At 51.0% G+C, this 25,942-nt stretch overlaps 1 protein-coding gene across 1 annotated transcript in view; it reads right to left on the bottom strand.

Moving 5' to 3' along the window:
• SMARCC1 (SWI/SNF related BAF chromatin remodeling complex subunit C1) overlaps nt 1–25,942 on the bottom strand; it is a gene marked incomplete at its 5' end in the record, with an annotated part of 87,001 nt that overhangs the window by 11,429 nt on the left and 49,630 nt on the right. The window contains 6 exons of the mRNA XM_080672709.1: nt 2,692–2,826; nt 10,276–10,430; nt 11,030–11,144; nt 12,766–12,821; nt 23,917–24,078; nt 24,745–25,003. Of these exons, the coding sequence (XP_080528835.1) occupies nt 2,692–2,826; nt 10,276–10,430; nt 11,030–11,144; nt 12,766–12,821; nt 23,917–24,078; nt 24,745–25,003 (882 nt within the window). The remainder of the gene's footprint in view (nt 1–2,691; nt 2,827–10,275; nt 10,431–11,029; nt 11,145–12,765; nt 12,822–23,916; nt 24,079–24,744; nt 25,004–25,942) is intronic.

The raw sequence follows: 25,942 nt of genomic DNA, 5'->3' as shown, positions 1-25,942 counted from the left end.
CGAGCCCAGCACGAGCGCCTCTCTGCACCAGCACCAAACCACGCGCCGCTGCCGCTCACAGAGCCTCTCCCAACCTCGTCTGCATAGGGGCGGCGAGGAGTGAGAGAAGGCACGTGGGGGCGCCCACAAACCCACCCACTCTGCCAAGAACCGCAGTATCACCGAGACGTGAAGCCCCACGACGCGGCTCAGGACTGAAGCAAACAGTCACCCCGGAGCGGAAAGGTTGGGGACCAGTGAGCAGACCTCCACTGAAGAGTGGCCAAGTCCAGACAGACACGCGTTCCTCCTTCCGCCCGAGGGGACGGCACAGCCTGCCTGCGCGCCACGGGGCTCCGGGCTGCGCCGGTCCCTGTCCCTGGCCGTGCGCTGCCCCTGAAGCCGGGAGCGTCTTCATTCCGAACTAAACCTGCTGCCCGTCACTCCTCAGCCTCAAACGAACCCCGTAGCGTGACAGGGCGTGTCCAACAGACTCATTCCACGGCAGGCAGCACAGGGATGAGCTGCTGCAAACAGCAGGAAACAAAGCTGAGCTCGAGCCTCCTGCGGCGTACGGCGCTCCTTTGCGGACTTGTTCCTCCTCCTTGAATCTGCCATAAAGTGCAGCCAACGTTCCGAGCCCGACACCCTGCAGGTGTGGCACTACCTACCAGCAATCCTTCCCAGCAATCCTTCCCACGCTGTCCCGAGCTCGACCGTCTCTTGGGCCGCCGTCCTGCACAGCCACCACACGTGGGCCGCCTTAGCCTCCTCCCGTCGCTAACCGTGTCTACGGCACAGCAGGTGGCGCATCCCTGCTACCCAGCGAGGAGATGGCGCCGGTCCTGGGCACGAGTCCATTTCTCCTGGCTGTGCGGACCGGTCCTGCCATCCTTCCGCTTTGGAGTCAGAGGAGATGGAAAGGCCACAGCAGCTCTGGCAGGCTGGCTCTCACCCCGCAGCAGCCACGCCATTCCCGCCACGGTTCGGGACTGGGGCCTTCTTACCGCGCGGCTCAGCCCCCCTCCACAGGAAGCCTTCCCGACCGTCACACCACACGGCCTCCTCCCGATCCACAGCCTGCTTCCGCAGAGCACGTGGCCTGTGTGTCCGCGTCGCCCCCTCAAAGACAGGTCGGGGTGCCCCAGCTGTGTCCTCGATGGCTGGTGTTGAAGGTGTGCAATTTCCACACAGCCAACAGCCTTCAGAGGCCCAGAGGGCAGGAGTCCCCGGCGACTCCTAGACCAGCTCGCAGACCCTCTCATTGGCCTCAGAACGGTTGGCAGGGCCCAGCCCCTCCACGGCTCTCAGGCAGGCCAGACCCCAACACAGCCCCCTCAGCCCGGGCGCCTCCGCTGCCTCGCCCGTCCCTGGCGGTCCTTCCGTCCCCGGGAGCTGAGCTCACTGTGCTTGTGTCCTTAACCGTTTCAGCAACTAAAGAGGCCCCACAGCCTTTCCCAGGGTCCCAGCTCGCCTCCGCCTGGGAGGCCGGCCTCCCTTCATTCAGGACAGTCACACAGGGGCCTGTGATGGGCCAGCTAACAGAGACCCTTGGTGGATTCTGCCCCAAAGTGTCCCCTGGGTATGGGAGGTGGGCACATGATTAGCAAGTACCATACAATGAGTGCTGTTAGGTTGCCATGGCAGCAAGTGGGGAGGGCTGTTATTCAAGGTGCAGGGCCGAGGGAGCCTGCACTGAGGGGGTGTGGTGGGGGCGCAGAGGGGTGGGGGTCAGACGGGGTGGCCAGCAGCCTCGGGAGGAGGGCCAGCAATGCAGGGGACGCTTCCAAGGCCAGGGAGCTGGGGTGGGGGGGATGCAGGGTGTGGGCAGAGCTGTGGTGGGACAGAAGCAGCGATGAGCTACTCTGGCCATCAGGGGCGAGGCGTCATGAAGAATGTGCCAGCACTAAGGGGCAGCTTGACAAACATAAGCAGATCCTTAACACGAACACTCTTCTCATCTTAAGGTTCTACCATTCAGAGACACCAATGTCGCGTATACAGATAAAAGTCAAAATAACAAAAGAGAAATCATCCTAGCTGATCCTCACATTGAGCGCATTGCTTAGAGTCACCAATTCCTTCTCCAGGCAAATTAAAGAATTTCCCCAACGATCTTAACCCGTTTTTCCAAAACTTCCCCCCATAGCACATGTTCCCTGCCCGTTCCCATCATGTCCACGCTTCCGGCCCCATCCTCAGCCCCTTTCATCCTCCTCTTGGTCCTGTTTGGGCCACGTCCGAATAGGAGAAGTGTCAGGTCAGAGCATCTCCGTAGGGTCAGCATGGACAACTGCACCCACCCTCCTCCCCTCCCCCAGAGGAGGGAGGAGACTGAGCCGGGTCAGGTCTGAGGAGGGTTTGGTAAAAGGGTCGGAAGCGAAGCTCCTCACACAGGTGAGAGAAGCGCCTCGCCTACTTTCTGACGTTTAGGTGGAAGGGGACAGGGACTCGAAACAAGCCTTGAACCAGACAGCAAGCAGGCAAGTCAGTCTGGGGCCGCAGCCCCCCGGGCCTGGCGAGCTGGGGGCTGAGCAGCAGGGCTTTAGAAAGCAGTTCAGGATGTGGGAGCTCTCCCCCCACCCCCGCTGCCGAGACCGCCCTGAGAGGGCAGAGCAAGCTCCAGGCCCGAAGCCGGGCCGAGGGGCAGGCCGCCTGTCTGTGGTCCTGCACCGAGCTCAGTGGCCCCGAAGCCCCTGCAAGCGCACTCACAGCCTCTTTCTCTCGGTCCATGATCGTCTCCAGCTCCTCGAAATGCCGGAGCTTGATCTCCAGTTTCTTCATCTGCGTCTCCACCAGGAGCGCTACCAGGGACTTGATCTTCCTCTCCTCCACGGCGGCCAGGTGCTAAGCACAGAAGAGCATCACATGGTTAAACATCTGCTTACAAAGAGAAACTCAACGCCGAAGCAGCTATTCCTGCAACGTGGGATGGTGTCATTCAAAATGGTGCCCTACATGCCCTTTGCATGTCTCTATGGAACAGTTATTTCAACTTACATACCAACTGTCCACGTTTCTGGTCCTTATAGGTACAAACCAGCCCTCACACAGATGAAGGAAACCCGTGCTGCGGCCAGCTCCTCCCTTCAGAGCCCATCAAGGAGCAGAGGCTGAACCAGGGCCCTGATGGGCAAAGAGGAGGACGCAGGTGGCCTGGGCAGCACGTCCATCATCACCCGTATCTGCCACCCTCACCCTGTGGCCTGGCCTCCCTCCCCATGAACTGCACGGGCAGGAAAGCACCGCTCGCATGCCCTTGTATCGAATCTGCTGAACATCCGGCTCCTCTTGCTTCTACACGAGGTTTGGGAAGTGATGGAGGGTGGTCTACCGATCTCTGTGTTTCCTGCAGAATCTAGACGGAGCTACAGGCAGGAGGGCTAAATGCAGGCTTTGGGGAGCAAAAGTGATAGACAATATTTAAACAAGAGCCGTGTCTCCCTTTCACTGCCGAGAAAGGGAGGTCTTAGGAACTCTCTACGGCTATTACGGTCTGCCTCCTCAATGCCCACAGTCCAAGGGAAGACGACGAGTCGGAGCCTGCCGCCAGGGGAGCGCATGCCGTGTGTGCTCCTGAAGGAGAAATGCACGCACAGGACGTGACAAGGGAAGCTCACAAGATGCCCAATAGCGGAGTCGCCCTCTCCCCTGCGCTGTCTCCTTCGGAGGAGACCAATGCTATCCGTTTCTGGATGTTTCCATGAGCCTGGGGCTCCTAGACTTCTGCTGGCTTTGGCAGGAAACGTTCTATTTTCTTGAGAATTATGCAGGAATGTGGGGACATCCCCAACTAGCAGGAAATAAAGATCACGAAATATCAAAACAGAAAGGACCATCAAGTAACAGGAAACGTTAAAAAAGACCACAGCTCGAACCATGGGGGACCACCATGTAAAGCACATGACTGTAACCACTACGCTGTGCACCTGAAGTGCAAACCAAATCATATCGAATGTCAACTGTAACTGAAAAATAAAAATTAAAATCATAAAAATAAAAGACCCACAGCAAGGGACAACTTTGGAAATGTGAGACCATGAGACAACGTGAGAATCCTAAACGAGTTCAAGATCATTATGTTTAAGAAAATGTAGACAATATGGGTAAAACAGAATTTCAACAGATGTAGTGTGTATATATATATATCTGTATGAATAATTGGCTAGAAAATACACTAAATGGAAAGATAACTCAATGATTAAGTTTAAAAGCAGAAGACTTGACTAGTGAAGTGAAAGATAGGCCAACAAAAATATTAAAGCTGCAGCAGAGTGAAAAGAATAAAAAGGAAACCAGAACCAAAGATGAGAGATGTGGGACACCCGGCAAAAGGCGTAATGTTTATGTAAATGGAATCACAAGGACGGATAGCCCTGGCCGGTGTGGCTCAGTGGATAGAGCGTCGGCCTGCAGACTTGGGGGTCCTGGGTTCGATTCCGGTCAAGGGCATGTACCTTGGTTGTGGGCACATCCCCAGTAGGAGGTGTGCAGGAGGTGGCTGATCGATGTTTCTCGCTCATCGGATGTTTCTAACACTCTCTCCCTCTCCCTCTCCCTTTCTCTCTGTAAAAAATCAATAAAATATATTTTTTTTAAAAAAGGATAGAAAATGAGAGAGAAACAATAAAGAGATAATAGGAACCTACATAATTTTAACTGTCACCCCAATAAATTAAAAAAAAAAGAGAGATAATGGGTGAGAATTTCCCACAATAGATGAAACAAATCAACTGAGATATTCGAGAAGCTTAACAATTCCCAAGGAGAGAAAATACAACAATAAAAATCGTATTAAGGTACAACCCAGCCAGAGAAATAAAAACAAAAAAGAATCTTAAAAGTATCGACTGGAAAGAGCACACGGGCCTTGATTAGCTCAGAGTCACAGCACTAAGGCTTACGGTCGGCTTAGGAGCGGCTGCAGTAGGAAGAGGCACAGCATTTGTTTAAAAGCTGGGGAAGTAACGGCCATCCTTGCCCTCTCTCCCCACTGAATAGACACGTCAAAAACGAAGGTGAAGTCAAGTCCTTTGAAGAGAAACAAAAGTCACTGCTAGCAAGGCTGCACAGCAAAAAGTTCTAAAGGAGTTCCTTAATCAGGAGGGAAACCAGTCCATCAAAGAAAGCGTTGAAATGGAGAAAGGAACTGAGAAGCAGCCAACAGAATTATGTTCTACCATTAAAGTAGCAAAGGAATTTAGATTAAATTGCAAAATTCAAGAATGCCATCATGCAATCATTAGAAAAACACTAAAAGAATAACCAAAGTATATGTAATTACCAAGATCACAAAAGAGAAAAAAGAATTAAAATATTGGATTAATTAAAAACAAAATTTTACACTGGAGCAAACTGGTAAGTAGTACACAGAAGGACTCTGTAATAATATTTTTGCAATGTCTCTGAATCTAGTTATTTTTAAAAAGGTGGGGGGGAGGGAAAAGCCTGCCAAGACTACACAATGTCATGCGGCAGGAAGGGGCTGAAGCCTGTCGGAGGCTCCACAGGGGACCTGAAAGTGTGTGGGGAGAAGAGACACTAAACCAGTGGCCGTCTAGGCAAATGCTATTCGACTGGCACATGCACCAAGGGCGGCGAGAATTTAAGCGAGTCCTTAATGAGATGTTTAAAATGCTCTTTGAGTTCTGTATGTGCTCCCTTGTCTCCTACACGGAGTTCTCTGACACAGACACCCTGTGAGCACGTCTGTCCTGCAGGCTGCACGGCAGGTTAGTAGGAAGGGTGGAGGGGAAGCCGGCCGCTTACCGCCGGTATGACCGCCCTCGCGACGCCCTGCCTCTCTGACTTCCACCTGCGTCCTGGAAACAACGGCAGCTACAGGATGGATGTGAGGACGGAGTGCTTAGCACAGGCCGGACACAGTGGTGCACACCCTGAGCTGTGACCCCCCCGGCCCCCCATGGCCACATCAGCACATCTCCAGGTCCAGCTGTCACCGGTGTGGTTAATAACATCTGGGTCTCGAGTGGAAACAGGAGGAAGAACTCATGTTGCACATTAAATGTGGCTTCTTCCTATTTCAGTTCCAGAAGATTCTGACTTCCTTTGCACACGTTCAAAACCAACGCCGGCTCCGCTCACCCAGGAGCGGCCAGGTCCTTGTGCTATGTCCTCTGGAACTTGCTGCCACGAGTTTGGGACAAGCCAGTCTTGTCCCCGTGCTTCTGCAGCTGGAGGAAGAGCCTCCTTTTGCTCACGTGACTTCCTGACTCTGCATCGTTTTGCCGGGAAGATTCTCATCCAGAAGAAGGCAGCACAGTGCTCTCTCCTGAGCAGCGTACTTCCTGCGACCAAGGCGAAGACAGTTTGCTAACTTACGGACTTGGTGACATCCATGTACCACGTCCATCGGCAGAAACCAGAGGCCTAGAAGCCGATCCTGAAGGGAATCCCACCCCCTCACGGGGCCTCCAGCGACTGCATGGCACCGAGCACTGGGGCAAAGTCGTTAACGTCTCCGAACACCACTCACGGCTGCTTAGGGGAAACCTTAGAGGGCGGCAAGACTGAGACTCACTGTGGGCACACATCAGGGCACCAGAGGGAGCCACGAGGTCATCAAGCACGTGTTTCTCTCCCGACGCCATGGTGCTGTCACCTGGCATTTCCCTGCTCCTTCTACTGGTAACTGCCAAGAAACCCACCGCCTCCCTCTTGTGTAGTGTCAAGTGAAGCTGAGAGCCAATGCCTCGCCTAGGTGGCATTTCTGAGGAAGAGGGGGCAGTGAGAAGGTGGCACACAGAGACAGGACTAGTCAGCGGTGTTTATGAAACAGTCGGGTGTAACTGCTTCCTTCTTATTCCTGTTATTTTTTTGTTCTTAAAAATTAAAAACTTAAACCACAATTGGTATACCAGAGGTGCTTAGAAAAAAGGCAGATACTTCTGAGTAGGCTGCTGGGTTTGACGAAGACGCTGGGAGTGTTTTCAGAGCAGGAGAACTTTCCAGAAGGTGGCCCTGGGCGGGCTGGAATCACCAGGCCCTGGCCAGGAGGTTGACACACAAAGAGCTTCCCCGGGCCTGGACTGGCTGCGCTGAGACCTGACCACGGCCTGAGCCTCCCACTGTAGACAGGGGGATGCTGCCTTTGCAAGGGCGATGGCTGACTGTGACCAGAGGCAGACCGTGGTGGTGAGGTGACGCCCTCCGTCTAGGGTGGCCTTTGCTGTCCTCGTCTTGAACTTGAACAGAGCCTTTGACCAGTCGGGTGGGGAAGCATTATGCAGCGCCAGGGAGGGGTCCAAGCCACAGGACACCGGCACTTCTCCTTCCTGTCGCCGGGGCCACTTGCTCTTAGTTATAAGCTGCCACGTAAGAAGTCCGACCATCTGCTACCCCGGACACGAAGCAGCCAGGGAACGGCTGAGCTGGTCTGTGTGGACAGCGGTGCAGCCAGCCCAGGGGGCCTCGGCTCCGGGCACACGAGTGGAGTCACCAGGCCCTTCACAGTACCCCGCCAGGAGGGCAATACTCAGCGAACCAGCCAGGGCCCCACGGAGCAGGATCTTCCCAGCAGAGCCTGTCCGAGTCTCACTTGTGAAACCGAGAGGCAGAATACAGTGAGGATGGCTTAACCACCAGGTTTTGGGGCAGCCACACAGCCACGGGTGAGCAGCAGGGACAGGGCTGTGCTCGGGCTGTGGATTCTGGGGGTCTGGCAGCAGTGGCAAGCAGAGCCCCCCTCACAGATGGGCTTCATGGAACCTAGGAGGAGTGGTGAGGTCTCAGAGTGGGCCACGGATGTATGGAATGTAGGAGAGTCAACCTAAAAATAATCAACGATAAGGAAAGAGCGGAAGTTCCGGTCCAGATGGCAGCACAGGAAGAAAGAAAGAAAAGTACCTTGGTGGGAATAGTTCAGGTATAACGGGGGGGGGGGGGGACGACGACGACTTCTATTAGTCACAGAACATGAAAGCCAGCAGGGCTACCTGCAGGCGAACTGATGACAGTTTCTCCTTCTGTCTTCCCATGTCATCAAGGAAGAGGAGGCATCAATGACAAATGCATGTCGTGTAAGTCCACTGCGACCAGTGCTCACCTGGCAAAGCCGTGTGGCTAAAACGTACAGCAAGCATGTGGCCAGCAGGCCGTGGGTTTGACATGCTTGATGTACAGGGAAGGCCCGCCCACCTCAAGAACGAACTTGGGGCACCAGGGAGTGAGCACAGGGTGCTTCTGAGGAGCGGGACGCGTCCTGTTGTCCCAGAGCGAACCCCCAGCTGCCGTGGAGACAAGCCTACGTGGTCGTGTCCGGCACGGGGCAGTCTGAAGGAAATGCCTGTGTCTCTGCTCTCTTGGGAGAGCTGAATCCTGCAGCTGCTGGACAATGACAGCACGTTCTGGTTCCTGGGGGGTCCAGTTTAACTCAGTAAAACCCGGCAATAGTTCTGACCCCTTCCTTCCAGGCAAACCTAAATGCCCAGATGGGAGGGACTAGAACACCAGCCTGGGGTCCTTCTTGCAGTGCCACCTGCGTGTGTGTGTGTGTGTGTGTGTGTGTGTGTGTGTCTGTGTGTGTGTGTGTGTGTGTGTCTGTGCGCACGCGCGCAGGGGGGTCAGCTCCCAGACTGTCAGCAGGCGATGTGCGACCTGAGTCTCTCACTGGCCAGCAGGAAGTGGGCCCCCCCCGGGTGTTCTGGGGCTCGATCCAGAGCCTCTAATGACCACTCCAAGCCAGAGAGTGACAATTAAAATCTGTCAAAGAAAACCCTCAACAACAAAGCTGTTTATAGACACAGGAGGAAGCAACATAACAGCGCGTGTGGCGAGAGGACCACTGGTTGCAGCGATCCGAGCGCGTCCTTACCCTTTAATTACCCTGGTGCCCAATAAGGCTGCTCGAGGCGAGCTGTCAGGCCCGCAGCATCCGAGCCTCATCGCTTTCCCAGGTCAGGGGAGCAGGTGCTTGGAGAATAGTCCCCAAGTCCCAGCTACTGGAAGCAAGCGGGGTGACGGGGAAGAAGAGGCTCTGGGGATGCCCCCCGCCTGGGCCGGACGCTCCCTGAGAGCAGCTGCTCTGCGAGGAAGGAGTCGTGGCTGTGGAAGGAGGTCGGTCGTGCACAGAACACACCGCTCCCTGCCCAGAGCCGCACACAGTCAGAGCTACGAGGTCATCACGTTTTCATCAGCCATAAACCACCACGAAGTGTCCTTACAGGTTTTACCACTGCAGCTCCTTCCCCGGCACCCGCAGCGAAGCGTGCACAGAGAGCAGAGGAAGGGAAAGGAGAGAGAGCCACCTCCGTGAGGGGAGGTGTCCAGGGAGCCCAGCTGGAGGCTGGAGGCGGGATGGGTCTGTCTGGAACTGCAAGGAACCTGTCAGGACGACAGGCGAGAAATGACGCTTGAGAACTGGGAAGGGTCCCGAACATGAAAACTCAACTGCAGGCAAAGAGCTTGAAATTCTGGCCTGAGAGACAGGGAGGTGGTTCACTATCTGTGTCCCAGGCTCTTCTCATCCTGCCTGAGTCCCTCTAGAGGAGGAGCTAAGGCCCGGCGTGGAGAGAGGAGGACGCATCAGCTGGAGGCAAGCGGGGAAGGGGTGTGGCGGCTGGTGGCCTGGGGACTGCAGGCCGTGGACCTCGGCCAGGGAGGAAGGGCTCAGGACAGCCCGACCTGCCATCTGCCAGGACCGCTCTCCACGTGCTCACCTGCAACGGACGGAGACTCCCCGAGGGCAAACTGGAGAAGGGGAAGGTGTTTAAAACGACATATTCGTGCCTGGAATGTCTTAAAATGCTAAATTAACACCAAGTGAGGGGAATAACATTCTCCTTTCTTCTTAAAGATGCTGTGAAGCCAATACTGTGTTATAAATAGAGAAAACCACCCCCAGAAAAGCTGGCAAATTCAAGGAGAAAAAGAGCTATTTTAGGTCCCCCCGCTCTCCTTCCAGTCTGTAAGAGCAGGATGAAGTCTTTATACAAGGAAACAGATTTTGTCTTAAAAATCACAAATATTTCAATCTGGTGGAAATTGGAAGCACAGTCTAGTCAAGCTCTGCAGGCAAATTAGAGGGACTGCAAACCCCACCTTCGACCTGCAGCCTGGAGGGCCGCCTGAAGACACGGCGGCCGCGGGGAAGGCGGTCGGTCCCCGCAGGGCCAGCCCGACTCGCACGCCGCCTGCACAGCTCCTCACCAGAACACCGTTCACGCCAACAGTGCCCTGCTCCCGGGAGCGGGGCTCCTTACACTAGACGTTCCCAACCAACGGGAACAACACGGCCATTCAGGCCGAGCGCGCGAGCGGGAAGGGCGGTCGGCAAACCTTGGCTTTGGTTGCAGCGGAGGCGAGAGCAGCTGCTGCGGCCGTGGCCACGTTTCCCTCGGAAATCTCGTGTTCTACTTTCTTCTTCCCGAGCTCGCCTTCTCTTTCTTTACAAGGATCAGTGAGTTCCTTGTTCTCTTCAGACTCCTTGTCCTCTGAAAGAAACCAGAGCTTCCTCAGCAGTGTGGCCTCTCAATGGCCATCTCACGGCTCACCGCCGCCACGGGACACCCGGCCGGACGCCACAAAGGGACCTCAGTGCCTTTCCCCGCCTGTGAGGATGTCTGCTGGACCGCTCCAAGCGTATCAGGGCGCCTCTCTGAGGTGGGTTTCTAAATGGTGCCCTCTGTCCTCCCTCCTTTTCTCTCAGCTCTGTGTAGCTCCCTTGGATAGAAAGGGAAGTTCAGGGAGGGAAGCCCAAGGCAAACATGTCTGTTCATTGGTCAGTGAGGCGCTCGCGGAAGGAAATCAGGACCAAGGACAGCGCTTCCGCAACTGCTGGCCCCGAATGGAGGGAGGTCTGTGTGGGGCCTCAGGGACCCCCATCGACTTGTCTGTGTACACGACTGCGAACACGGCAGCCACCGGCATCAGCACAGGTGCCGGCCGCAAAGCGACATGCACACTGCACACTGATGGCCACATCAAGAAACCAACTCAAAATGGGACATGGATGCGACACGATTAAATGGCCCCCGTTTCTCCCCCGGGTTTCAGCGTTACCTAATGAAGTCTAAAGATTTCCTCAAATTACCTGTCTTGATATCCTCACCAACTTCACTATCCTGTTCCTTCTCGCTGGCTTTTTCGTTGTCTCCATCCTGGGCTTTGTCACCTTCATCCGTTTCGTTTTCCCCTTTGTTTTCTGCCTGAATAGGGTACACAGAAGAGAAGGAGAGTGAGGGGAGAAGGCCAATTTCAGTGATATTATCATGGAATAGCTAAAGGTTCTGCTATTTCTGACAGCAGACTAGGCTCACAAGGGAAAAACTGGAAACCAAATTAATAACTCCACAGAAATACGTTTCACTGCCTCAACACCTGTGTGATCACAGGACAATGCCCCCCCCCACCCCACCCCCGGGACACGGTCCCGGTCGCGTCTGCTGTGAGGCCACGGCCACAGGCCCTAAGGAACGCCGGGAATTCATTTATGTGACTTAATGGCTGAATAGAGAAATATTTATTAAATAATCAAACTGTTGTCCAAAAGGACCAAGAACACTGAAAATGCACATTATCGCTCTGACCCGTTTGGCTCAGTGGATAGAGCGTCGGCCTGCGGACTGAAGGGTCCCGGGTTCGATTCTGGTCGAGGGCATGTGCCTTGGTTGCAGGCAGAGCCCTAAGTAAGGAGGCAGCTGATCAATGTTTCTCTCTCATCGATGTTTCTAACTCTCTCCCTCTCCCTTCCTATCTGTAAAAATCAATAAACTATATTAAAAAAGAAAAAAAGAAAGAAAATGCACATTATTAGCCAAGAAGCAGGATGAAACGCTGCTGAAATGAACAGCTGATGAAGCCTTTCCACGGCCATTTGCTCATGGTCTGTGGGAAGAGCCACAGCAGACAGCAGCGAGCACGCTCTGGGACGGCATCTGTATCGCCTGCTGATTCTGAAATCCGTGACCGTGGACAAACGTGTAACACTGTCTATAACACGACTTGATGAGGCTGTTTTAGGAATTCGGTGAATTCATAAATGTAAAGTACAAAGGTCAACACTGTTAGAGCTGGAACTAATTTTACTAGCACCCTCTCCTTATCCACAAGCAATTTAAAACAGCGCTTGTCATTAAAGCCCTAAGCCCCTCCTGTATCTGTTCTTCCAACAGTGACTGCCAACTCACCAGGAGCCCTGGCCTTGAAGAAGCTGTCGAGTCTGGTTCGCCCCGCCCACCCCGCACCCAGGATCTCTGATCCGAGACGGGCATCGGGTCACCAACACCCTAGGCCCTTTGAAGCCCTCGGAACACTGGCTTGAGCGTCTCCCCGGCCCTCCCAGGTGGAAACTTCGACTCCCTAGCCTCCATTCCATTCTTTCTAGCTCTACCTGCTCTTTAAAATCTACCTCAAATGTCAGCTTCTCACCAAGTCTTTTCTAAATATTTTCTTCTGGCAGTTCACTCTTAGAAAATCCCAGCTATTATATAATTCTCTTCTGGCACAAGGACAGGACTTAAACCCCATAATTCAATATTCTTAAGAATGACAACGCGTATATTCACAGTCCCAGCTGTGCCTGAAGGGGCTGGCACAAAAGAAGAGCTTGGGCGTGGATAAATCTTTGCACGAATAAATGAGAAATGTCCTGCATTATGCTTTGTGAGCACCATACCTTAAACCAGCAAAGTCCCAATGGCGGACAGAAGGAGAGTTACTTATAGTCCCCTGAGAGGGACTAAGAGGTCAGAATAAACCCAAACCATGACGCTCTGAAAGGCATCCTCTGTGGCTTGTCTGTTGTGGGAGAACTCAAACAGAATTCACCTTTTCAGGCTGCTGACCATCAGCATCTGTCTCCATCTTTTCCTCTTCAGCTCCTTCTACAAACAAAAGAGTGAGAACAAGTGATACAACACAGGACAAAGCAAAGGCCATCACGGAGCTGTGAGTGTCGGAGACCCCACTACGCACAGCACCGTGGGTGAACCTGACAGCCACAGGGCTGGCACCAAAACCCTGACATAAAGCAAGACATACTTTATGACCTTGTTAACTGAAAGGTCAAAAACAGGTGTTAGAAATCAGAGCAGAGCCGAAACCGGTTTGGCTCAGTGGATAGAGCGTCGGCCTGCGGACTGAAGGGTCCCAGGTTCGATTCCGGTCAAGGGCATGTACCTTGGTTGCGGACACATCCCCAGTAGGAGGTGTGCAGGAGGCAGCTGATAGATGTTTCTCTCTCATCGATGTTTCTAGCTCTCTATCCCTCTCCCTTCCTCTCTGTAAAATATCAATAAAATATATATTTAAAAAAAAAGAGAGAAAGAACTTATTAAAAAAAAAAGAAAGAAATCAGAGCAGAACCAAGATGGCGGCCTAAGTAAACGCCTGAAATTGCTGCCTCGCACAACCTCTTCAAAACGACAAGTGAAGAACAGAACGGGCCTCATCCAGAACCAAGCAATGAGCTCACAGAGAGCCCACACCAAGGAAGAAACCCACCAACCCCGACACACTGACCAACAGACTCGGAATCCAAGGCGCGCCAACGGGAGGCGCGTCCGCTCCTGCCTCTCCGGCCGCCACGGGTGCAATACGAAAATAAATAAAACGGAGAATCACAAAGATCTCTAATCAACCAGAGAATGTAAGAGGTAATCAAAGACTTAAAAAATAATCAAAAGATCAAAGCAGTGTAAACAAGGAGAATTACAAAACTGTAAAGCATACCTAAAGGAACGACTCATACACAGGACAAGACGGAAAACACAGCAGGAAAATGAATCCAAGGAATGGGTGCCTTCCCATGGTATTGGCCAATGCAAGGTAAGAACAGAGCATTATTAAGCCTGGCTGTGTGGCTCAGTGGTTGAGTCTTGACTTATGAACCAGGAGGTTACAGCTTAATTCCCGGTCAGGGCACATGCCCAGGTTGCAGGCTCGATCCCCAGTGGGGGGCGTGTGTAGGAGGCAGCGGATCCATGACTCTCTCTCATCATTGACGTTTCTATCTCACATGTTCCCTACCTCGGGGGTGGGGGACGGGAGGGGGAGGGAGAATAGAGCATTATTAGAAATAAGGGTAACAACATAATGAAGAAAAGGTTTAGTTCACTAGAAAATTATTAATTTTTTAGACTTTTAAGAATATACATCACAGCGGGGGGGGGGGGGGGGTGTGAAGATGCTTCTCTCAATTACGAGATACGGGCATGTGAACACAGCACGACGGTGCGAATGCAGGTGTGCGGAATCCCACACCCGCCAATTAGAGAAGGCACGTGTACACATCGCTTTCAGCTCACGGGAAGTGCTCAATAAACACTGATCACAAATCAGGTCGTAAGACCAGTCCCGTCTTCTCAGGGAAGGAGGGAACGAGGCCGTGCTGAGAGCTCCCTCAGCACCTGTCAGGCCACTCCCTGCACCAAAGGCCTAGCACCCCACAAAGCCGCCCTCTGCATCCACCCAGGCCCCCGAGCCGGCCAACACCGTATCCGGCGCCACCCTACCTGTGCAGGCTGCTCTTCCCTCGCCCTATTTGCACTTCCTGTCGCGGGCAGCCTGGCTTACTTCCCTCCCGCTACAACCTCCCATTCCGACCCGGCGCCTTTGTGCTCTGCTCTACAGAACTGAATAGTCTCCGATCTGGCTCAGTGACATCCCAAACCTCTTTTTCAACATTCAGCCCAAATCCTCCTTCCTTTGCAGCCTTCCTCAGTCTAAAGTTACACGTCCCCTTGTGTTAATTCTTAAAGCACTTCCTGTGTACAGTCCTCCTGGGACAATTAACACCACGCTTCTTCATTATACCCCAACCCTCAAGTACTGAATTATTTCTCCATGTACGTATAACTCATCACAGAAACAGCCCCAATTTTTACTTGTGTTTTGTATAATTGCGGAACAGCACAAGATCTATATAAAGGAACCAAAATGTCTGATTTGATCAAATAGTCCCCAGAAGGCAGGAAATTGTATATTATGGAAGCCAATATGCTTCCTAAAAATACACATCCTACAATCTAATAAAGAGAGTCCTCAGGCAAGTCACTGAAATCCTACCCAGCACCAGCGAGTCTTTAGAGGTTAATGTCCATTCTGAGCTGCTCAGAAGTTTGACTCTGTGTTTTTCTGCCTCTTGAAACAGATGTGACAGAACCCTTCGGAGGTGACGTGACAAGAGCAGCCCAATCCACAGGATGTAAGTCTGATGCATGAACACTGCCCCACTGTTTGCTTAGGTTCACAGCCTAGTGTGTCGCCACACGTGGGGTTTCAGAAGCGCCTTATTTACGGAATGTTATGGAAATCCTCCTGGTGAGAAGAATGAGGCCATTTATATGCTACGAACAGCATCTGAGGAAAGAATTACAAGAGTCTCTGTTGGGCTTCAAGTTCCTAGAAAATGACCTTTTCAACACTGTGATGGTCAGCATGCTCTTCATCTCCTGAAGGACCAGAGACGAGTTCTTCACCTCCTTGAACCCCAGAACCAATTAGTGGCGTTCCTCTAGGGCAGTGGTTGGCAAACTGTGGCTCGCGAGCCACATGCGGCTTGGGAGCCGCGGTTTGCCGCTCTGTTGACTAATGAGTTTGCCAACCACTGCTCTAGGGCAAGCATGTCAGACTCACAGGCTACCACAGGCCAAATAATCAAGGTTTAAGCTTATGTGGGCCACACTCAAAAAAGCTTCCATTTTCATAGAAACATGTTTATTTCTATAGAGACATGCTGAATACAAAGGGCTGAGATAAATGAGTGATGGTTAACATAAAATAATAGAACATTCTAATAAAAATGAGTATTTTATCCTGAACATTAACTACCAGACACGGAATAACTGCACAAATTAACAAACGTAACGCAAATAAACCTATTTTTCTTTTCTCCGAAAGCGAGGTACTTCCTGTTGCGCACACCAAGCAAGTCAGTCCAAGACTGACGACGTGGCCGTCGGCTGCTAAAATGTTCGCTGCTGGTATTAGTGGGGGGAAGTGGTGGGTCTGTGTGTAAGGCACGTAAGGGACACGCGTGCAACACGATGATAGTCATCAGTCATTAGCGAACATTGTAGTTTGTTAATAATTATGTATAACAGGATATTGTAAACGTTAGGTTACAAAACTTTTATTGAGACGTTTCTTACATACCGTTATATTGGCTGGGCCGGAGTGTGACCTGCTTGCTCTATGGAGAGCTGTGGCAAACGGCACAAGATGCATTCCCTGGAGCTCGGTGGACAATCCACTCATTGGTACAAAAGCATCGATTAACTTAATCTCTCCAATTCTCTAAACCAGAATGAAGACAGGCAGTGTATCTATTTCATACCGAAAACGTAAAAATAAAACCAATACCTGAGGCCAGAAAACATAAATGGGGGTTTTAATAATAAGTCTTCCCAGACTTCTGACAGGCCCTTGAGATCAAGCACATTCCACCTGGGGGTGGGGGGACCCACAAAGGAGCCAAGATTGCTCGTGTTATGATAGTTATGTAGGAAAATGCCCTTATTCCTAGGAGATGGAAGTGGAATTATTTTGGGTGCAAAGAATCATGATGTCGGGAGAAACCAAGATGGCGGCACAGGTAAACACCTAAACTGCTGCCTCGCACAACAATATCAAAACTACAACTAAAAGACAAAACGGACACCATCCAGAACCACAGGAAAGGTGGCTGAGTGGAAATTCTACAACTAGAAGAAAAGAGGAAAGCACACTGAGACCCAGAGGAGCTGCAAAAGGCTGAGGTACGGAGACTCGCACGCAGAGAGGACGGGTGGCTGTGTGCACGGGCGGCTGAGTGCGCTGCTGGGTTTCTAAAGAGGGAGGGAGAAGTAAGCTCCCAACTGCACTGAACTGCAGTCCCGGGCGAGACGTTGGGAAACCAGACTCATTCGGGGGGAATCTGGACGGTCAGGAAAAGAGAAAGCACACTGAGACTCGGGAGCTGCGGAAGGCAGAGGTCCGGAGGCACGCGCGCACAGAGGGGACTGACTGCTGAATGCACGGGAGGCTGAGTGCGCGGCTGGCTTTCTAAAGCGGGAAGGAGACAGAAACTCCCGACTGTGATGAACTCCAGTTCTGGGAAAGTTTCTGGGAACCCCGACTCATTTGGGGAGAAACTGGACAGTCTGGCAGCAGGCGAAACTCGAGGGCGGCTTTCTCTCAGAGGTGTTTGCAGCGATTACCGAGGGACACTGAGACCCAGGGGCCTCACAGGGCAGGGCTGACGGGAAACCAAGGCTGTCTGCTCCGCCCTGAAACTCCACCCCATCCAAGCTGAGCACAGAGGCTTTTGCAATTTTGCAAGTCTTGTCTCATAAGACTGTCTCCAGCACAGAAGTTCTCCAGCGTAGACACAGCTGATCCTCACAGCCAATTGGCCTGGAGGTCAATTCCCCCCAGTGATACCATCAACAATCAAGATTTAACTAGAACAAGGCTGAGCACACAGTCCACAAAGGGGTAAACCAAGAGTGTCCACCTCAGGTAACTGGGGAGGCTGAGCCACTGTGCCCTAGAGGACACCTAGCACACAAAGCTACTCTACCAACTCAGGGAAGCAACAAAAATGCAGAGACAAAGAAACAGATCACAAATGAAAGAAATGGAGGAAAACAAACGACTGGATATAGAGTTCAAAACCACGGTTATAAGGTGTTTCAAGAATTTCCTAGAAAAGGCTGATAAATTTAACAAGACCCTCGAGGATATGAAAAAGGACCAACTAGAAATTAAACATACACTGACTGAAATAAAAAATATTATACAGAGACCTAACAGCAGACTAGAGGACTGCAAGAATCAAGTCAAAGAGTTGAAATACAAAGAAGCAAAAAACTCTCAGCCAGAAAAGCAAAAAGAATCCAAAAATTTGAAGATAGTGTAAGGAGCCTCTGGGACAACCTCAAGCATACCAACATCCGAATTATGGGGGTGCCAGAAGAAGAGAGAGAGCAAGATACTGAAAACCTATTTGAAGAAATAATGACCGAAAACTTCCCCCACCTGGTGAAAGAAATAGACTTACAAGTCCAGGAAGCGCACAGAACCCCAAACAAAAGGAATCCAAAGAGGACCACACCAAGACACATCATAATTAAAATGCCAAGAGCAGAAGACAAAGAGAGAATCTTAAAAGCAGCAAGAGAAAAAGTTAATTACCTACAAGGGAGCACCCATACGATTGTCAGCTGATTTCTCAACAGAAACTATGCAGGCCAGACGGGAGTGGCAAGAAATATTCAAAGTGATGAATAGCAAGAACCTACAACCAAGATTACTCTACCCGGCAAAGCTATCTTTCAGAATTGAAGGGCAGATAAAGAGCTTCACAGACAAGAAAAAGCTAAAGGAGTTCATCACCACCAAACCAGTATTATATGAAATGCTGAAAGGTACTCTTTAAGAAGAGGAAGAAGAAGAAAAAGGTAAAGATAAAAATTATTAACAACAAATACATGTCTATCAACAAGTGAATCTAAAAATCAGTGAATAAAAATCTGATGAACAGAATAAACTGGTGAATAGAATAGAATCAGGGGCATAGAAAGGGAGTGGACTGACAATTCTCGGGGGGAAAGGGATGTGGGAGGTGCGGGAAGAGACTGGACAAAAATCGTACACCTATGGATGAGGGGGGGGGGGGAGGCGGGTAAGGGCAGAGGGTGGGGTGGGAACCGGGTGGAGGGGAGCTATGGAGGAAAAAGGAAGAACAACTGTAATAATCTGAACAATAAAGATTTATTTATTTAAAAAAAAAAGAATCATGATGTCTCCAGCTTACTTTGAAATAATTCATGAAAAATTAAAAACTAAGTCATTACTTTAGATTGCGTAGATGGAGTACATGGCGAAGCTGGGCCTTGCCGGCAGGCATAGGCCCCCCTGTGCTTACCCCATCAACATGGCAGATGTTTGGCCACAAGCAAGCAGGTTATCAGAAAGGCCGTTTTGTACTGAATGTAAACTGTAATTGAGAAAACAAGTAAGGCTGTTTGACTCCAGGTCAAGTAAAGAAAAATTTAGTAAAGCTCTTTAATAAAAGCCTTAGTGGCAGAGTAAAAACATTATCTTTGATATTTAAATATGTGACGTTAACTTATTTAGAAGTAGACATCAATTTAACAACTCCGAGATGGGGCCTATCCTCACCCTGATGGAATGAAGCTTGCACCACCTAGGTGAGCCCTGACACTCGTGGCTCAGACCCCTCCACTGGCCCCCTCACCTCGAGTGAACACCCCAGCTTGACCACAGCCCACAGGCCCATCATCTCCCATGACCGCCTCTACCACAGTCCAGCTCCTTGTCCTCGATCCCCTTGCTGGCCCTCAGCTGTGCCAGGCAGCTCCTGGCCAGGCCCGCGCACCCCAATGCCTGGACACTGACCTCCCAGGACGACATGGCCCCGCCCTCGCCTCATTTACATCTTTGCTCAAACGTCACTTTTTGGTTAACATTCTCTGACCATTTAAAAGTGCGCTTGTATGTCCCCAACCCTTAGTTTATTTTTCAAAACACCACTCATCAACCAACATACTCTTTCCACATATTTGAAGTTAATTAATACATCCTACAAGTTGTACACATCGGGTTCCCACACATCGCTGCCTCTCAGTTACAGTCTAGGACAGGCACTTGGATGTTCTTGCTCACCAGCCCCTGGCACCATCAGGAAAACCAGGGTAACTCGGCACCTTACCGCCTTTTATCCCTGGGAATTTCCTGGGAAAGGAAGGCCATCTCAGTCTGCCCTCCTGTGTGCCGTAGGCTCGTGCACTGAATCAGACTCAGCTCTGCCGTGGGCGTCTCAGCACTGGATCTCCTATAAATGAGCCCCCGCTGCTCTCCTGCAGAGCTCGCTTCGGGGCCGCGTCTTCTTCTCCTGTATCCCCACAGCATGGACGGCAGCCCAGGACGACGGAGCCGTCTCACAGGACTCTGTCATCCTTGCTCAATGAGTGGGAAACACACAGACATGCCTACACTGTTACTTCCGGGGCGTGCTACAGTGAAAAGAGGTCGAGCTCTGGGGTCTTAGTGATTTAGTGCACGAGGTAGCCCTGATTTTCACCAGCCTGTGTAACCTGCCAACACCTTAGCCGCCTTGCTTTTACAACACAGACAATGCCAGTCTTCCAAATGGTTCTCCCGAAAAGAAATTCCAATTACCAACCAGAAAGCCCTGTGTGTGATGACAGATGTGAACGCTCAGAAAGGAACCCTGGTGCCCGCGACTTCTGAGGAACACTTCACGTTCTCTTCCCATCTTTTCTCTTACCCCTCCCACCGCCCCCTAGGACCAAGGGCACACAGCACCCAGCAATATTCCCAGTTAACTGCAAAGGGCCTCAAACAGCAATGTCACCTTTTCTGTCCACAGAGTGGTCTCTGGCCAAAGCAAGCACTGTACAAGTTTAGAGAAATCAGCAGATATTGGTGAATGATTAAAGTTAGGTCGACTGGAGAAGCCCCTTCCGTTAAGCCAGTGGTAGGCAAACTGCGGCTCGCGAGCCGCCATTTGCTGCTCTGCTGACTAATGAGTTTGCCGACCACTGTGTTAAGCTAATGCTCATTTCCTAAATAATTCCCACATAAAGTCCCTTAATAAAGTCAACAAAGTGTTTCAAGCCTGGTGCTTACATATCTTTACCTTTATGTCACCAAATACTCCCTCCAACCCAAATCCACAATGACAAGTTGAGATAGGCTAATGAGAGAAATCCAAAAAAAGTCTTGTATTTCATGAGGACACTTTAATTTTTTGCCTATATTATTATTTGATCTTTATAAGAAGTTAACAGGTGTAACATCGTAAATTAAGCATCGCGATAAAAAGTATCCTCTGCCGTTTGCCATATTCAAGTATAATCTTCTCTTGATAAGGAAGATTCTACATCATTCTATTTCACATCAGTGTGCTATCATGGAAGGCGCTATTGTAAGTTGACGAGTAAATGTAGTACTTCCTGGCTTTGAACTCCCCACGAGTGTGCTTCTGAGAAAGAGGGGCTGACTGCCCCTACACCCTGAGCCTGTCACAGGGAGTCCGTGGGCTGCTTCCTGTCGATTCTCGTAGTCACACCCCACGGAGTCACGGTAAGGACCACAGGCCAGCATGAGCGCCAGGATCTGCTTACAGCTCATCCAGCAACGTTCATGTCCTGCTCTTTTCCTCTGCCCTTCCTACTGCAACACCTGCTGAGCGCACTGTCTCCGGGGCTCCGACGGGCCCTGTGCCCTGCAGGTGACCCGCCCTGCACACTGCAGAAACCAACCTTCCCCTCAACGGGGACCCAGCCCCAAGGGACTAGGGCGGCTACATTTTTTCCCTCGTAAAACATTTTTTCTTTGTTTTAAACCCCACTAAACCAGAAATGGCTCGATTTACAACCTGTTTCTTAACCACTAATGGTCCTGGCATCATCTACCAAAACTGTGCAGCAGATTCACACAGAAAAACACTCCCTGATTCTGCAGAGCACAGACGCTTCTTTGAAATAAAGAAGCAGCTCTGCCAATCTTGCCAATCCCATGCCCACAGGGAACCCAAAGGCCCTGCAGCAAAGGAGCCAAAACACACACAAACGTCTGGGAGGGAAGGCAGGCTTTTCCCAGGCGCTCAATAGCCCCGGCTCCCGCCTCCACGGCCGCCTCGTGGTGCAGAATCAACAAGCAGCCGAGAGTGGCCGGGCGTGCTAATGGCAGTCTCCACCTCGGAGAGGAAAACCAGTGAGTTTTCAAACTAAGGAATACGGTGAAAACGCTAAGTTGATTTTTAATTGAAAGGGCCGGTACTGGGATTAGTAACTAAGGCTGAAAACACTTAGGCCAGTAATTGGTTCCGAGGATCAAGTGAGCTGTTCCTGTCTCCACAGCGAGGCTGCTGGACAGACACGTCTCAGAGGGAACCCCAGGGAGGCCCCATGCAAACTCCTGGGAACCCCGAGGCTTCGGGCTTGAAGAGCCCTCACAGGTATCGGCTCACACTGCCTAGCGCAGGGCACCAGGAGCTCAGGCTGTGCCATGTGTCGAGGGCTGGCCAGCCATTTTATTTTCATCTCATGTTATCTTTATTTTAAAGAACGAAGAAGGAAGTATTGCAGCTGAAGCACACAACTGAGACAAAGATGGAGCTAATCAGGCAAAATGCCAGCACCTCTTTAGCTTGAGTTACTTATCAGAATCGTTTCCTGAGGAACGGAAAGAAAACCACAGACAACGTAAGGCACCCTGGGAATGCACTGCTGCTGACCCACCTAACCCAGAGCTAACGGCACGTGGTCATCGGGCCCTCGCGCTGGGGGCCGGGGCAGGGGGGCTGGGGGCCGGCCGGGTCTGGGTCTCGCGTGATTTTGAGGTGTGGGCGAGTGGGCGGGGACTTGACGCTGTGTCCCGCGGCGTGGCGTGCCCCAGACTCTGGCAGGAGGGAGATTTTCATATACATCTTACTAATTTTCTTTCATCTCTGACGCTTCTATTATAGCAATATTATAATATTTCCTCTAATTAATTCCTTTTTAATGTGTGCAAATTTTGTGCACCGGGCCACTAGTTGTATATAAAATAATATTTTTAGCCCTGGATTGTCTGGCTCAGTGGATAGAGCATCAGCCTGCAGACTGAAGAGTCCTGGGTTTGATTCCGGTCAAGGGCACACTGATTCCGGGTTGTGGGCTCAGTCCCCAGTAGGGGGTGTGAGGAGGGAGCTGATCAAAGAGTCTCTCATCATTGATGTTTCTATCTCTCCCTCCCTCTCCCTTCCTCTCTGAAATCAATAAAAATATGTATGTGTACAAAAAATAATATTGTTGCCTGGTTTGTAAATAGCCTCTTAAATAGGAGCACTTCCCGTTTGAAAAGCCAGGTATTGCTTATGAAGCTACTGAATTACAAAGTCCTTGTGTAAAGAAACTGAGACGACCTACATGGTGGGAAGACAGCCTACGTTCACGGACTAAAAGAGTATCGTTGAGATGGCAATACTTCCCAAACGGAATGCAAATGAAGGTCACCATGAGATGCCACCTCACCCCCGAAGCTGTTGTTACAAAGAAGGGGAGGGGAACGGTGCTGGCGAGGGTGTGGGGAAATCAGAACCTTTCTGAACTGCTGGTGGGAGCACAGCGTGACAGCCGCGATGGAGAACTGAGTAGTTCTTCCACAAGTCACACCGATGACCCAGCAGCTCCCGTCCGAGGTCCCGAGGAGGGAGAAGCCGATGCGCACAGATGACACGCACACAAACGATCGTGGCAGCGTCGTTCACCACGAGGGGTGAGACGTGGCGCATGCACTAAGGAACAGTGCTCAGCCTGAAGAGACGCAGTGCTGATTTGCCAGCAGGAACGCCCTCTGAAAACATCACGCTAAGCGAAGGAGTCGGATGCCAAGGCCACGCGTGGTGGGACCTCACCTAGAGGAAATGTCCAGGGAGGCAAGTCCGAGACGGAAAGCAGGCTCGTGGTCACCAGGCTGACAGGGGAGGCAGGGGAGGGGCTGCTCATCTTAACGTGGGACTTTATTTTGGGATGACGAGAAGGTTCTGAAACTCGGGATGGCGGCTGGCAATATGGTGAATATGCTAGAAGCCACGGGATCATATATACCTTTAAGTGGTTAACATAGAGGATTTTAAGTTGTACGATTTTGCCTCAATTTAAAACAAAACAACAATGAACTTAAACCTACACAGCAACATGTGAATTCAAATAATGACTTCAGTCCTTTCAGCATTCTCGTGTCTATATTCTTAAAATCTACATCTAGAAACCGAAAACCAGAGTTTGCAACTGTGACGTTATTACGAGCTATGAGAGCACACTTCAGTCCCATCCACCACAAAAGGAAGCCAGTAAGAGAGAAAAAGCTCACACTCATCTTCAGAGACAGACTGTACTGACCGCAGCACTCTGACCAAGCAAGCCCCGACTCCAGCGAGCTCTCCGGACGCACGCAGCGACTCACCCAGCTTCTCCGGCTCCTCGGGGCCCGTGCCTGCGATACAGCTGCTCTCCAGGCCGTAGGTGGGATCCACTTTCCCAGAGGCTCGAGCTGCTTCTTGTACTTTCTTGACGTGAGCTTCAACCAGTTCCAGGGGCACCTCCTCCCGGACCCGAGAAAACTCCTCTGTTCAAGACAAATGGGACGGTGACCTGGTTTTACACGAGGATCTGCTTCCCGTAAATCACCAGGACACCCAACACATACTAGTGTCTTGTGTGCAGTGACCTTTCTGGGGACTCGGTCCCACCTTCCCAGGACAACAGGGAAATGAAAAATCGCACAGTAACGAAAACCTAGGTGCGTGTCCTCGTATCTCGCTATATAGTAAGGCAGATCTTTGAATCTATATCATCAACAATCAAAACTGCTGTCCACATTTATCCAACTGCTCGGCCAGATCGGTAATGAAGAAACAGCAAGCACAGACACCACAGAGCCAGGGAAGAGTTCTGTGATGTCAGGTCTCATTCTGATTCGTAATGCAATCCCAGGATGTCCCACGACTCCTTTTGCCAAATTTCAAGTGAGTCACCACATATACGGTAAAAAATATTCTGACCCCCCCAATTCTCAATGCTTTTAATTTTAAAACTATTACATTTTAAGTGCTTTAAATTGTTATCCCTTTAAATATAACAGTACCGCATGGGGCAATGCCTGGCTTTTGTTATGTAAGCAACTGAGTGAATGTGGCGCAGGAGGACAGGTGAATGGGGCAACACTGGTGTGACGGGAAGGCGGAGGCCGCTATCTGGACGTGTCTGCGGTGAGATAGCTCACAGTCCCTACCCAAAGCCGCTTTAGCTGCAGCAGATGCCACTCGAGGGTCCACCACCGAGGCCAGGAAGGCTACTGTGCTCATGACGGGGTTTCCTGACTGGCTGAAGGGGACCGGCTGGTAGGCCAGGGGCCCCAGGGAGGCGTCCGAGTTCTCCAGGTACGGGTCCTCGATGGGCAGCCGCAGGAAGTGGAGGATGCACTCGTCCTGAGTCCGACTGCCCACGTGCTCGGACACTTTGTTCCAATCGTCCTTGTACATCTCCAGGGCCTGAAAGGACAAGCAGCTTTCGGATCGGATAACAAGGAAGTGCTCGGCGGCGACACCACAAGCCTGTGATGTTTCTCAGACAGTTTATAAAACAACACGGAAACGGTCATCCTCTGCGTTAAAAGGTGTGCACGTCATGAAGGAAGAACCCTGTCTTTTACTAACACACACCACTGTTTGTACAGAAAACCCTAAGGGATCTATAAAAAGGGTACCAAAGCTGGAAAGTATTGCAGTCACAGGATAAGAGGAAATAGGAAAGCTTAATTGTGTTTCTGTATACACCAGCAATAAAAAAAAGTTTAAGTTGGGGGAAATTAAAGTATTTAAAATAGCACAAAAACAAAATACTAAGGAGTAAATATATGAAATATGTCAAGTCCACAAATTGAGAAAGTAAAACTTTCTGAGAGAAATGGAAGACCTAAATAAAGAGATACTGTGCTCACTGCTAAGAAGTCTCAGTACTGTTAGGATGTCAATTCTCCCCAAACTGAACTAGAGCCAGTGCAATCCCATCAAGCTCCAAGCTTTTTTGTTAGAAATTCAGAAGCAGTACTACCATGTATGAAGTACACAAATCTCTAGTTTTAAAATTTGTAATTTTTCATAGAAAATGCTAAAAAACTTCAATTGAACAACAACAAAAATAGTAAAAGCCATCTCCACCAAGAGGGAAGGGGATAGAGCGGATAAAAACCAGAAATACGTGTGAAGCTGAGAGTCCGGGAATCGCTTGGGTAAAAAGAACCTACTCATCAGTAGCTTCCCAACGGTCTCTCTAGAGCCGTGATTCCAGGGGCTCTCGGCGAAGTCTGGAGACATTTTGGCTGACAAACTGGGGAGTTCTACTGGCATCTAGTGGGAAGAGGCCATGGGCTGTTCAACGCACGAGAGCGCCCGTGGCAAAAACACCACCGGCCCAAGTGCCAACAGCGC

Source organism: Plecotus auritus, assembly GCF_963455305.1.
Source record: "Plecotus auritus genome assembly, chromosome: 6".
NCBI lineage: Eukaryota > Metazoa > Chordata > Mammalia > Chiroptera > Vespertilionidae > Plecotus > Plecotus auritus.
The sequence above is the reverse complement of the archived record's forward strand: the minus strand, read 5'-3'. Positions and strand labels throughout refer to the sequence as shown.